Source organism: Orycteropus afer, unplaced genomic scaffold (assembly GCF_000298275.1).
Source record: "Orycteropus afer afer isolate SDZICR_OR568_19922 unplaced genomic scaffold, OryAfe1.0 scaffold00026, whole genome shotgun sequence".
NCBI classification, from domain to species: Eukaryota; Metazoa; Chordata; class Mammalia; order Tubulidentata; family Orycteropodidae; genus Orycteropus; species Orycteropus afer.
The window spans coordinates 17,275,625-17,289,517 of record NW_006921613.1 but is presented as its reverse complement, the minus strand read 5'-3'; the positions used below and the strand labels follow the sequence as shown (position 1 = coordinate 17,289,517).

The following is a 13,893-nucleotide window of genomic DNA, read 5'->3' as shown; positions in this document are numbered from 1 at the left end:
AAATTTTGGTCAATGACATGAGACAAAGTATATGTGAACTGCTGTATGAAAAGTGAATTTACTCTGTAAATCTTCACCGAAATCAAAATAAAATTTAAAAAAAAAGAAAAAGAAAGAAAAGGGGATCTTACTGCCATCAAGAGAGAAGAGCTGGAGGTGGAATGAAGTACATCCTTGGACCTGAGATCCCTGCACTGGACCTCCTTGGTAGAGACGACCAGCAGAGACAACTGGCAGATGAACCAAGAGGGACAAGACAGAGCACTGGGCTTGCTGGCCCACAGAGCTAGAAAGCTGAGTACCTTTGAGTAGGCTTGCTGGTGGAATGGAGTATACCTAAGGGCAGAGGTAAAGGAGCTTTGTAACACTTGCCAGAACAGGGCAGAGGCCAGGCCAAGAGGCCAAAGGCCAGAGAGGTGGGCCTGAGGGCATGGCACAGGGGAAACTGTCCTGATGGAAAAATTGTATCCTGAGCATGTTCTTGAACCTAAACTTTAACCTATTACTTCCCTAATAAACCCCATAATCCTGAGTATTGTCTGTGAGTTCTCTGTGGCCATTGCAACGAATTATCGAACCCAGCAGAGAAGTCGTGAGTGCCTTATAAAGGACAGTTTTTGTCAGACTTGGTCAAAAGGCTGGAGAGTGGTGCATATCTGACCTCATAGGAATAAGCCTTGGGCTGTTGATGGTGACCCTGTTTCCCCCTTCTGAGATGAGAGGAAGTGAGAGGATGCCATCACCATGTGCTTTTTGCACCTTCACTTTTATCAAATACTGAAGCCAGGAGGTTAATTAACTGAGGCCACACAGCTACTTAAACAGCAGAAGGGCAAGAGGAAAAACTCAGGTCCATCTGACTCAACTCCTGTGCTCTTCTTTTAAATGTTTTAAATAATTTGAAAACAATAAATACTATTTTTTTTTAATCCATAATAGGCTTGATAACATTTCTAGTTTTTGAAGTAGAAAATCGAAGTTTTACAGAAAGTGCCAATAGGTAAGGAATACATAAACCTTAATGAAATTTAAGTTTTAATCCACCTTTTGACACCATGAGGCCTTCCCCTGTTTCTAGTTCATATTGCTTACTAATCATTTCCCTACCTAAGACACACTTAACTTAGCTTTGGGGAGGCTTTTTTCTTTTGAGGAATACATTAGCAAAATTTTGTTTCTTTGCTCTTCTGTCAACTTCTGAAAATGTTCACATTTCTTAAATAGATGAACCTGAGTCCAGGGCTGCATCTGCAGTTAACAAAATGTGTGAAAGTAATGCAATCAGAGGGAAATTCAGAACCACAAAAGTTACTGACTGACATTGTGTTGTTCATAGAAGAAGAGTTTTTGGAGAAGGACTTTTGTTTTCCTGCTAAAATCATGATGGAGATAGAAGAACAGGAACAAACATGGAGGAAGAACTTTTACTTGGAATTACCAAAAGTGGTGAGAATTCAGCTACAGAATTCTTGAGTGGTTGCTAATTATAATGACTTCTATTTCTTTCTTTTTATGGAAAAGTCAGTTATAGAATTTGTTCTTTGTAGGCTTTTAAGCCTTTTTAATTTTTTATAATTTAGAGTAAAAACTTTAAATCTAGAATAAAAACTTTAAATTCAGAAGAAGAACTTGAAAAGTTATGTAACTATATCTAATAGGCACCTTGCCTAGTATAGACTACAGACATCATATCTGGTATGAATCAAGTGGATATCTGATAAATACTTACTTGTTATATTCTCTTAGGAACTTCATGCCCACTTGAATGGATCCATTAGTTCTAAAACCATGAGGAAATTAATAGCCAAGAAGCCAGATCTTAAAATCCACGAGTGGATGACTATGATTGACAAGGGAAAGAAGAGAACTTTAGAAGAGTGAGTTTTTTTTTTTTTATCAGTATTTTGAGATTATTGTTGTTGTTGTTGTTATGTGCCGTCGAGTCAGCCCTGACTCATAGCGACCCCTCCTTGGGTTTCCGAGGCAGTATCACTACGGAAGTAGGATTGCCCAACCTTCCTTCCGAGGAGTGGCTGGTGGGTTTGAACCGCCAGTCTTCTGGTTAGCAGTCAAGTGCCTTAGCCACTATGCTACCAGAGCTCCCTTGAGATTATTAGTAGTATGAAAATATTCAGATTTTAGTTGTTAAGGGAATAGGTAGGCTTCTGGTAAAGAGACTCTAATTTGACATACAGCACTTTTTCCGGTTGTCAGACTTGTAGTATTTTTAGTGATTCATGTTGTTTATGAAGTTATAATGGAATAATTTTTAGACTAGAAAATAATAGAATTTTCCCCTTATTTCCTGCAGCTAGTAGAGAGTGGGAAAGGGGAACTGTTATTTCCCACTTAAATATGTCCCTAACATTTTATTTTAAGTCATTTGATTATCTTCAGTATAGTTTTTGAGAAACCTATTCAGTAGTTCTTTAAAAACATATAGCTACATTTAAGCTAAAAGCTATGAATTAATTCAGCATAGTGAATTTCTCTTGTGTGATATTTGATTATTAGTCTATGTTTAAAGTTTTCATTAATGTTGCAGATGTTTCCAGATGTTTCAACTTATTCATCAGCTTACTTCTAGTCCTGAAGATATTCTAATGGTAAGACCTAAAGGAATTTTTGGACTGGTTTAAAATTAATTTATGCCCTTCTGTTGTTGAACATGATCTTTTGCTTTTGTCAAGAGCCTGCTGAAAAACATTTTCTGCTTTTTTATGACAACGCTTCTCTAAACCAGTGCAAGATTTTGCCTGTGAACCAATGAGAAAACTATATTTATTATGAAAGACATGAGAAAATAACCAAGAGCAATATCTGTTAAATAGAAGACGATTTGGAAGAGAAAGTTCAGTCCTGTTTTTCAACGTATAACATGTTGTATGAAATATTTGACCACATGTGGGAGTATCTTTGATAAGGGTTTATCTGTATTGCATAGAAGATTTTTAACTGCCTGGGTAGACATTATAGAGAATGAATAAGTTCAAGAAGTGCTTAGAGATCAAGTGATTAATCTCTAACAAATTGATACAGAGAAATTATGCCTTTCCTCTGGTGATGAAAGCCTACAGGGTGGCACTCTGTTCTTTTCTCCAAAGTTCCATGATACTAGAATCTGATGCTTCAGACTGGCCTCTGTATCATTGATCTGACTGAGATGTCATTTTTAAATGGAGAGAAGCAAAATCTTACCAGTGTTCTTAGCCATTAGGAAAAATTGCAAAGCAAGAGGTATAACCTGAGTTTACAGAGAACTAACTTTTAACTGGTCAAGAAAGAATTTTCCTCCTTGGCTGAGACTAATCCTCATAAATCATGAGTAAATGACTCACCTTTTTTGAAAAGATTTAACTTTAGTACAACAAAAGTTGACGTGAGTGCCCACAGTGTTCCAGGCACTGGGCTAAAGACTAGGAGATATAAAGATAGATCAGTATAGTTCCTGCCCCTGAGGAATTTATAGTCAGGTTGGAGAGACAGGCCCATAAGCAGAAAAATCCAACATAACATAGTTAAGTTCTGTGTTAGAGACAACCACAGGGATTTATAAGAACCTAAAGGAATATTCTCTAATCAGCCACTGAACAGTTACTATTAAATACTACTAGGAATGTTCATGAACACAGAGGCTATGGTCTCGTTTTTGTTGTTTTGCCAAACTAATGAAACTTCATGTTCTGAGAGCTTAATGCTCCATGAGTGAGTATAATAATGCATGCTCATTATTTAATTCCTTTAGAAGTTGGTGAAAAGCTTTATTAAAATTAGTCACAGAATTAAGATTCTCTGCTTAGTGTTACTGGGCTGAGCCCCTGTAGGTGAGTGACAAAAACAACAAAACCAAACCCACTGCCATCGATTTGATTCTGACTCATAGTGACCCCCATTGGGTTTCCGAGGCAGTAAATCTTTATGGAAGTAGATTGCCCAGTCTTGCTTCCGAACAGTGACTGGTAGGTTTGAACCACCAACCTTGTGGTTAGCAGTCAGATGCCTTAGGCACTATGCTCAGTGAATAACAGTGAGAGTTAAGTTAGTTAAGTCCACATATGAACCATCTGTGGAAGTAAACCAAGAGATTGTTGTAAACATGGGACTGAGTGTATAGGGATCACTCAGAACTTCAGACCAGATGACCTGGCTGTAATCTCAAAGACAGGATTGGATTGTAACTAAAACAGTAAGTTTCTCAACCTGCCCAGTTGAGGCCAGACTTTAGATTGCAACAAATTCACCAAGGTAGTGCCATCTCATTGCACACTGTCTGCACATTCAGCTAGCCTTTGTTTCTTTGCCAGGAAACTGCCCTTGCACTTCAGGTTAAAATTAGGATACCAGTAGTAAGGACTAACTAGGGCAGGTTGTCACAGCATTCCCAACCTGGTATTTTCGTAGATTTGGTCTATTTTAGGGTTGATGGCAGAAAAGAAGACATTCCTTTAGCTTTTAAATTTTGTTTACCTGGCTATTCAGTGATTTTTGATTTGTCAAAATTTCTACTAAATTGGAGATAATTTTTCACATATTTATCACCTAACTTCTGTGTCTAAGAAGAATTTTCCTAAGTATTTTGGGAAAATTTAACCCTGCCTGAAGAATTTATTGACAAATACAACTTATTCCTAAATAACTTGAATAAGAGCCTTTAGCCATGAAACGGTGTGTCAGTAATGCCTAATCATTTTAGCTGTCTATTTCCTTGTGTATCCTTTTTTAGCACCACAGACACATACATGCTTTTAACTCATTTGAGTTTTACCTCATTTCATTGCTATTATGAACACTAGGAAATAGAGAAATGGTTAAAAGGAGGAAATGGAAACAAAAGATGTGGATGATGTGCAGATTTGCATTTAATGTGGGAACGAGTTGGGTAATGGGAGCTATTGGAAATGCTGCAGCTCAGTCTTCGTCTCCACCAAAGAGGTGACAGCAGGTAATTTCTACCATGTGGGAGATTTCTAGCAGTACTTACAGATCATATTTAATGAGTGCAATAAAGCTGTAACATTTGTCACTTTGAGAGTCTTACATTAACGTCAGTATTTTGTATATTATCTTTATTATCAGATTACAAAAGATGTTATTAAAGAATTTGCAGATGATGGTGTCAAGTACCTGGAACTAAGGAGCACACCCAGAAGAGAAAATGCCACTGGTAGAATTTAATTACTTCTTAGTGAATGCATTATCCCTTCCCATATGCTTTGATTATTCATGTGTGTGCAAGTTGGGAGAATGAAACACTCTGTTTTCATGGGCACCTTAGAGTCAACAGTCCAAATTGTCATTTTTCCTGGGAACAGATGTCTATTAAGGAATGACTTGTGCTTAATTTAAAAAGTAGAAAATCAGAACAGGCATATCTGTTAAAGAGGGGCAAAATGGCCTGAAAAAATTTATTTTGTTCTTCCTTGTTTGTTTTATTCATTCTGAGAAGAGAGCACTTGCTCCTTATAGTTGAGTTGTCTCTTAGGCAAAGGCTAATTCTTGCTCCCTTCATCAAGGGAACTCATGATGCCACCAATTAGATGCAGAATCATGTTTTATAGCAGCCACTGAAATATAGATTATTTAGCCACTTGTCAGAGACCAGTAGTCTCTTAACGCCAGAAACAAGCTATGACGTGGTAAAACCTTTCTTTATGGAAAGATCTGGTGTGGGTGATCTTTCTGGATGAGCAGATCTGATGTGGTTTGGAGAAATTTCCAGGACTTTCCATCCATGGACACAGCATCAGGAGATATTATTAGTGTCATTGGCTCCCTCTTAGCACCTTGACTATGACCTGAAGAAGCCATACCACACTGTCTTATATTTATAGCCTAATGAACATTCAGGGGGTATTTTGAAACTTCTTAAAGTTGAAATAAAGACAAGAAGAAGATTCTTATCTCTTATTTTCAAACTGTACAATCAGTTCTAAGGTATACTGGTGAGGGTAGTAAGGGAAGGACAGAAGAAACTTGCCAATTAATAGAGCTGGTTTACTCTCTTCAGGAACAGAGAAGATATTAACCTAAGTAGGCAACAATAGGAGAATGGTTAAATAAAAAGTGGGATATTATACAAGCATTAAAAATACTTCCAAGGACACTTTCATGATGCAAGGAAATGCTCAGAATATAATGCTAAATGGCTGAAGAGGGTACCGATATTCTCAGCATCTTTTTAAAATGTGTTTATGTATATACATGTACTTAGATAAAGACAGTGGTTATCTCTGGGTGGTGGGATTACAATTTACTTTTATTCTCTATAATTTTTTGTGTTTGACTTTTCCACCAAAAGTGAGCATTTTATGTTCAGAAGGAAGAGGGTATTTTAGAGGAGATTGTTCTGGAGAGCCGCTTTCAGAGCCTCCCAGAAGAGGAAGACTTGAGCACCAAGCTTGGAAGGATATCTCTGGTGCCCTAGAAGAGAAGCACTGAGTCTGAGCAGGACTGAGAAGAAAGGAACATTAGAAAGGATTTATTTTCTGGACCAGCAGAAAAATAGCCTGCTAATAGAGAAAAATGTATCCCTTTTTTGGTGTATATATATAATTTTTTTTTCACTTTTCTAATACTTCATTTTCTTTGAAATCGATTAGCATTTTCCGTAGTGATACCGCCTTAGAAACCCAAGGAGGGGTCACTATGAGTTGGGTCCGACTCGACGACACATAACAACAACAATACTTCATTTTCTTTGAAATCTATTAGCATTTAATAAAATATAGCATAACTCATCTTTATTAACTATGCCCTTGGCACAACATAAAGTGAAAATGTTCATATAGGGCTGCTAATATTGAAGGATGAAATAGTTGATGATCTCCCTATATATATTTTCTATGCCTTCTTTCCAGGAATGACTAAAAAGACTTATGTGGAATCTATACTTGAGGGTATAAAACAGTCCAAACAAGAAAACATGGACATTGACGTTAGGTAAGAAACATTGTACTAACATTCTTTGTAGTTATTTAAAAAACTAGGATGTGAAATTTTACTGTTTGGATCACAGGTATAACAGATTTTTAGAAATCAAACCATAAGCAGTTTCTGTCTTTCAATAGAAAAAATTCAGTCAGGAGCCTTGTTGTTTATCTGAAGTTTACAGTGCAGTTCTGAATGTGTTTCTTCAACGTATAAATAACAAGAAAAGGGGAAGGATGGCTATAGATTGAAAGAGATTTAAGAGACACATTGATCCAGATAGGCCTTATCTGGATCTTGAATCAATCAAACAATAAAGGCAAAATAACAAAAATGAGACCATTGAAGATTTAAATATTGACTAGATATTTGATGCTACTTTAGGTATTTGTGTCTCATTCTTTTTGGCCAAGTAAAATTCATGTTATCTAGACTTCAGTCAGGCTATACATTCTCTAGAAAGATGTAATCCATGTAGTCTATCATGCCTCTTCATCTGTTTGTATTCTGTTGTGTTTTTTCTGCATTAAAGGTATTTGTTAGCAATCGACAGACGAGGTGGGCCTTTAGTAGCCAAGGAGACTGTTAAACTTGCTGAAGAATTCTTCCTTTCTACTGAGGAGACAGTCCTTGGCCTTGACCTCAGTGGAGACCCTACAGTAAATTATTTTTTCTAAATATATTTTATTTCTAAAAGGTAGAATCAGTGGGAAAAGCATTAGCTTGGAACATTCTGTATTCTGCAAAGGGTACAGCAGACTGTGTGAATGAAGCCCTGTTCTGCCCTGGATGACCAGAATGTCTAGAGCAGCTGTTCTTAGCCTGGTTTCTGAGAGAGAATTAAGCCCCCTTTTGGGAAAACCAAAAGAAATAGATTTACGTGACTGTTTTCTCCATTCTTCCAAAAGTAGTACATAGCTAGTACCATTGCACATGCACAAGAGAGAAGTTAATTCATTACATACAATGGATGTCTTAGGGCATTTAAAAAAAAAAAAAAAAAACTATTGCCATCAAGTCATTTCCAACTCATAGTGACCCTAAGGGACAAAGTAGAACTTCCCCTATAGTATTTCTAAGGCTGTCCATCTGTGGAAGCAGAATGCCAAATCTATCTTCCACAGAGCAATTGGTGGGTTAGAACTGCCGACTTTTTGGTTGGTAGCTGAGCACTTAACTACTGTGCCACCAGGGCTTCTTCTTAGGGCATATTAGGGCTGAATTATCTCATAGAATCCCCAGTTGAGAAGTGCGGGCCTAGAGCTTCAGAGTAAAGCTGAGTGTATCAAATGGGGCACTGTTGATATTTTGGGCCCGATAATTCTTTGTTGTGGGGGCTGACCTGTGCATTGTTTAGCAGCAGCCCTGGCCTTTACACACCAGATGCCAGAAGCACCCTCCCAGTTGTGACAACCAAATATATTTTCAGATAGTGCCAAATGTTCCCTGGGGTAGGGGGAGGGGAGAGGGCAAAATCACCCTGGTTGAAAACTGCTGGATTGGAGAGTGCCATGAAAATAATTCTTAATGACTTGTCTAAACCTGGCTATTCTGTTCTCATTTTCATTTATCCATTTGATAAAAACTTTCTTCAATAATCATGAGGGTTCCTGAAACTGGTACAATCTCCTCCTTACTCAAGTTGGAGCAGATGTCTGGGTGAAAGTGGGAGAATATGTAAAATCTCCACTTCTGAACCACTTCCCCACATTTCACTGCAACATAGATGGACTGGCTGTAGACAGGACTGGAAATCAGGACACTTGTGTTCTATCTCTGGCTGTTTCTTAATTTGTGGATTTTATCTCTCATTTCTGTAAATTTGGTTATGTAATTTTTCTGGGTCTTGTTTCTTAATAAAAACAACATAATAGGACTAGATATTTAGATTTCCTTTCAGAAATAAAATTTTATGACTGCCGTGACCTCTGGTGGCATAGAGCCTAAGGCATTTGACTGCTAACCAGAAGGTTGGTGGTTCAGACCCACCTGCCACTCTGCGGAAGGAAGACTAAGCAATCTGCTTCTGTAAAGATTTACTGCCTCGGACACCCAAAGGGGGTTGCTATGAGTTAGAATTGATTTGATGGCGGTGAGTTTGGTTTTTTGGTTTTATATCTGGCTTAGCTGAATGACTTACAGATACTTGACTTAAGGTTCCTGAGGGCAGGAGTTGTGCCAGCTTTGTATTCACCAAAGTGCCTAGAACATTGTAGGTACTTAATAACATTTTGGTAAATGTGTAAATGAATCAATCTGCCATTATTTTTTTCTGCCATTATGTTACTCTTTTGTTTATTGGGACAGAGTGCTCAGTTCCTTAGTTTGTTTCAAATTCTTGTGCATCCTCAATATAACTTCTGTCTTCAAGGCTGGACAAGCAAAAGACTTCTTGGAACCTCTTTTGGAAGCTAAAAAAGCAGGTCTGAAGTTGGCATTGCATCTTTCAGAGGTAAATAATATTGTCTTAGGTTTGAGAGGCCAAATTACAATGGAAAATAATAGTACCATTTTTAAATGAATAAAAATGCATCTGCCTTAAAGAAACATTTTTTTTTTTTTTTTTTTTTTGGAGATTTTTTTTTTTTATTAGGATTTGGGTGAAGATTTACAGAGTAAATTCACTTTTCATACTAAAGAAACATTTTTAAAAGAGGAAAGTAGATCTTTGATGTAAATTAAACTGATAAATGCATGATTTACTTTAGCCCATGTTATTTTTTATTTTATCTTTTTATGATAGCTGGGGGTGGCTGTTGACTCATAGTCCAGCTGTGAATAAAAAGAGCTTAATGAAATCTTGCTAGAGAAGATGCCTGAATTCCTATCAACAGCCTTGTCACTCGCAAGCTGACACTGAAAGAAGCACCAGTTCATCTCACATGTCCTTGTAGTGGAAGGGACCTGAATGCATCACATGCAGTGGCATAAAAAGAAGTTACTCAGTCACTCATCCTTGTCATTTTGTGGGTCTCAGCAGGGAGCCCCCATGCCACTCCTTGGCCCCCTGCTCCATGTAGCATGGGTACATAGACAGATGATGTACAGATAAAGTCTGGAGAGCAATCAATTTCTTAAGCACATGCTTGTGAGGCAAAAAAAAAAAAGGGGCTTTAGTCCAATTTTCCTCATTTGACAAATGGATTTACTTTCTATATAAGTTTTACCTCTTTGTTTACTTCACAGGGTTATTATGAGTATTAAGTGGGGTATTACATAAAGGTTGAATAAAACCATGATAAAAAGATAAAGTGGAACTTCTTGCCGGTACTTGGCTTTTCATGTCTGAAGGCAGAAAGGTTCGATTCAGGAACAATAATCTAGTGGCAAACAATTCTGGGATCCATGTTTCTACACCCTGGTCATGACAGACCTTTCACCCTCTAACTGACCTAACTGATGCCTGATTAAAGCCATTGATTGGTACAATGAACAGTGTGGTACTGTGACCTTGTACTTTTGTGTTCACCATCAAACTTGCTCATATTTTGAGAACTTTACCTTAGTTTCGGTTGTCTATCCTGCTGGACTTACATATGAATTTATGTGAAAAATGCAGAGAGTAGGTTTTTAAATAAGTAGTATTATTGTATCTAGAATTATTATTACTGTCATTGAAATGAATATGGAAAAATATTGGAGAATGAATGGGAAGAGAAAAGGTGAAGAAGAAAGCTGGGAAGGTATAAGCACATATGCTCAGAAGTAACTACTCAGAGTGACACAATACCTGGCTATAGAAAGACAGACTTAAAGAACCAAGAACCACTGAAAGAGGTCATTGATCCCCTCTTCTTTTTTTTTTTTTTTGAGATTCCAAACAAAAAAAAAGAAACACAAATGCTCTTGGATCTAATTCCTGACAGAATCGGGCATGGGACATTTCTTAACTCCTCTGAAGGAGGATCCCTGGAATTGGTAGACTTTGTGAGGCAACATCGGATACCACTGGGTAAGGCTTAGTTTTCTAGGTCTCCAGACAACCTCTGCCTCTCAGTCCCCTAGGGTGCAACCTATATGTAGAGAAGTACTATACTAGGAAAACAAATATCATTTAGAAAATAAAAGATGCATGGTGTATGTGCTTTCTGAGCCTCATTCAGGAAACAGAAAGCTTTAGTTTCCATTAAATTAGAAGCTCCATGAGGGAAGAGATCTTGTTTTTCTTGTCCTCTGCTGCAGTCCCCAGGGCCTAAGACAGTGGCTTACATTCAACAAACACTTGTTGAGGGAATAAGAATCATCTAGTATATTGAAGTAGCATTAATCTAATTATCATGCCATGAAAATAAACCAAAAAAAACCAAAAAACCCACTGCCATCAAGTTGATTCAACTCATACTGACCCTATAGGACAGAGTAGAACTGTGCCATACAGCTTCCGAGGCTGTAAATCTTTATGGAAGTGGACTCTTTTTTCTGCGGGGCAGCTGGTGGGTTCAAACTGCCAACCTTTTGGTTAGCAGGCAAATGCCTTAACCATTGTGCCATCAGAGCTCCTTTAAAATTAAGAATTATGGAAAATTCCATGTATATTTTTACACATCTGTTGATCATTACTTATTTGTCTACATTTATATACTCGAAGATGTTTTTATTTAACAACAAATATTTATAAAGAACTTATTCTGCTCCAGTCACTGTTTTAGTTTCTGGAAATAGAGCAGGAAATAAAACAGATGTTTTTTTCCCTCAAAGAATTTATATTCTATTGGACAGACAATATGCAAATGTATAAAAAAATAGTAAGTTCTATGAAGAAAATTAAATAGGTTGATATAATAGGATTGGATGACCATTTTAGATTGAATGGTGAAGGAAAGCCTTTCAGAAGAGGGAAAGTAGCAATTTGCTGAAAAACATTTTACTAACGAATCAATTTGCTGAATTTACAAATTTGCTAAAACACTCATATATACTGTGTTTTAACTATAGAATTTTCAGTTCATATTGGATGAGATCTTTTCTTTTACTAAAGAAATTTTCAGACATACAAAAGTAGAATTAAGTAGTAAATCCCCACATATGTAACATTAGCTTAAACAGTTATTAATATTTTGCTAATCTTTTCTCATTAATCCTACCCCATTTTTTTCCCTTCTTTTTTTGCTGAACGTTTTCAAACAAATCCCAGGCATTGTGTCATTTCACAAATGAGATGGTTTGATTTTAAAAGCTTTTGAAAATTCTATGAAGTTTCAGTTGACCAATATTCATTTTGTACTCATAGCAATATTATAAGCAATGTTTTCTCAAAAGCAAGAGTTTTAAACTTGATCTTCTTATAAATATATCTAGAAGTGTTTATTTTGTAATCAGATATGTCAGCATTATCTACAGGAATTTTTTAGTTTATACTGATTTCTTTAGAGACTTTTACCAACATTTTAGTATATTTAGAATTTTTTTTCACAAGTTTTTCAAGTAGCACATTAAACTTTTGTTTCCAGCAGTGGCAACCAATATTTAGTTACACGATGAGGCTGTAAACTGCAATCCCATAGGTTTCTCCCAGTTACTAGAATTTGGTAGATCTCTGAGATAGGATTCTTTGGATATTTCTGATTTCTTTTGGCTATTTTTCATTTCTTTTGGATGCTTTTTTTAAAAAAAAAAAATCTTGTGCTTTAGGTACATATTTACAGAGCATCTTTTGGATGCTTTGACTATCGCTTTATATTTTTTTCACATTTTACCTTTTTTCCCCCAGTTCTTCAAATGGTTATGTATCAGCTTTAATTTTGTATTTTTGGCAGTGAAAAATTTTAATTTCAACATTTTACCTTTAACAGGTTCTAGTAATTTTTTACATCCTTTAAATATCACTTATTTTCTAATTGTTGTTGTTGTTGTTAAGTGCCATCGAGTCATCTCTGACTTACAGCGACCCTGTGCACAGCAGAACGAAACACCGCCTGGGCCTATGCCAGCCCCATGATCCTTACTATACCTGAGCCCATTGTTGCAGCTACTGTGTCAAGCCATCTCGTTGAAGGCCTTCCCCTTTTTTGTTGTCTCTTCATTTTGCCAAGCATGACATCCTTCTCCAGGGAATGGTCCCTTCTGACAACATGACCAAAATATGTGAGATGAAGTCTCACCATTCTTACCTCCAGGGAGCATTCTGGCTGCACTTCTCCAGGACAGACTTGTTAGTTCTTTTAGCAGTCCACAGTACTTTCAGCATTCTTCGCCAACACCACAGCTCAAAAGCATCAATTCTTCGGTCTTCCTTATTCATTGTCTAGCTCTCACATGCATAAAAGGTGAGTGAAAATACTATGGCTTGTGTCAGGCATACCTTAGTCCTCAAGGAGACATCTTTGCTCTTCAGCACTTGAAAGAGATCCTTTGCAGCCGATTTGCCCAATGCTATACGTCGTCTCATGTCATGATTGCTGCTTCCATTGGCGTCATTTGTAGAACCAAGTAATGTGAAGTCTTTGACACTTTCAGTCTTTTTGCCATTTTTTGTAATGTTGCTTATAGGACTGGTTGTGAGGATTTTTGTTTTCTTTATACTGAGTTGTAATCCATACTGCAGACTGTATTCTTCAATCTTAATCAGTAAGTACTTCAAGTCATTCTCACTTTCAGCAAGCAAAGTTGTGTTGTCAGCATATCGCAGGTTGTTAATGATTCTTCCTCTAATCTTAATGCCATGTTCTTCATGTGGTCCAGCTTCTCGGATTATTTGCTCAGAATACAGATTGAAAAAGTATGGTGAAAGGACATGACCCTGACGCACTCCCTTCTTGATTTTAAACCACGTAGTATTCCCTTTTTCTGTTCGAATGACAGCCTCCTGGTCTATGTGCAGGTTTCTCATGAGTACAATTAAGTGTTCTAGAATTCCCATTCTTCTCAGTGTTATCCACAATTAGTTATGATCCACACAATCAAATGCTTTTGCATAGTCAATAAAACACAAGTAAACATCTTTCTGGTATTCTTTGCTTTGAGCCA

At 37.0% G+C, this 13,893-nt stretch overlaps 1 protein-coding gene across 1 annotated transcript in view; it reads left to right on the top strand.

The window, feature by feature from the left end:
* Positions 1-1,380: 1,380 nt before the first annotated feature.
* ADAL (adenosine deaminase like) overlaps positions 1,381-13,893 on the top strand; it is a 17,839-nt gene continuing 5,326 nt past the window's right edge. Inside the window, exons 1-8 of the mRNA XM_007935263.2 lie at positions 1,381-1,446; positions 1,747-1,877; positions 2,546-2,606; positions 5,077-5,164; positions 6,858-6,939; positions 7,460-7,586; positions 9,299-9,379; positions 10,741-10,879. Of these exons, the coding sequence (XP_007933454.2) occupies positions 1,381-1,446; positions 1,747-1,877; positions 2,546-2,606; positions 5,077-5,164; positions 6,858-6,939; positions 7,460-7,586; positions 9,299-9,379; positions 10,741-10,879 (775 nt within the window). The remainder of the gene's footprint in view (positions 1,447-1,746; positions 1,878-2,545; positions 2,607-5,076; positions 5,165-6,857; positions 6,940-7,459; positions 7,587-9,298; positions 9,380-10,740; positions 10,880-13,893) is intronic.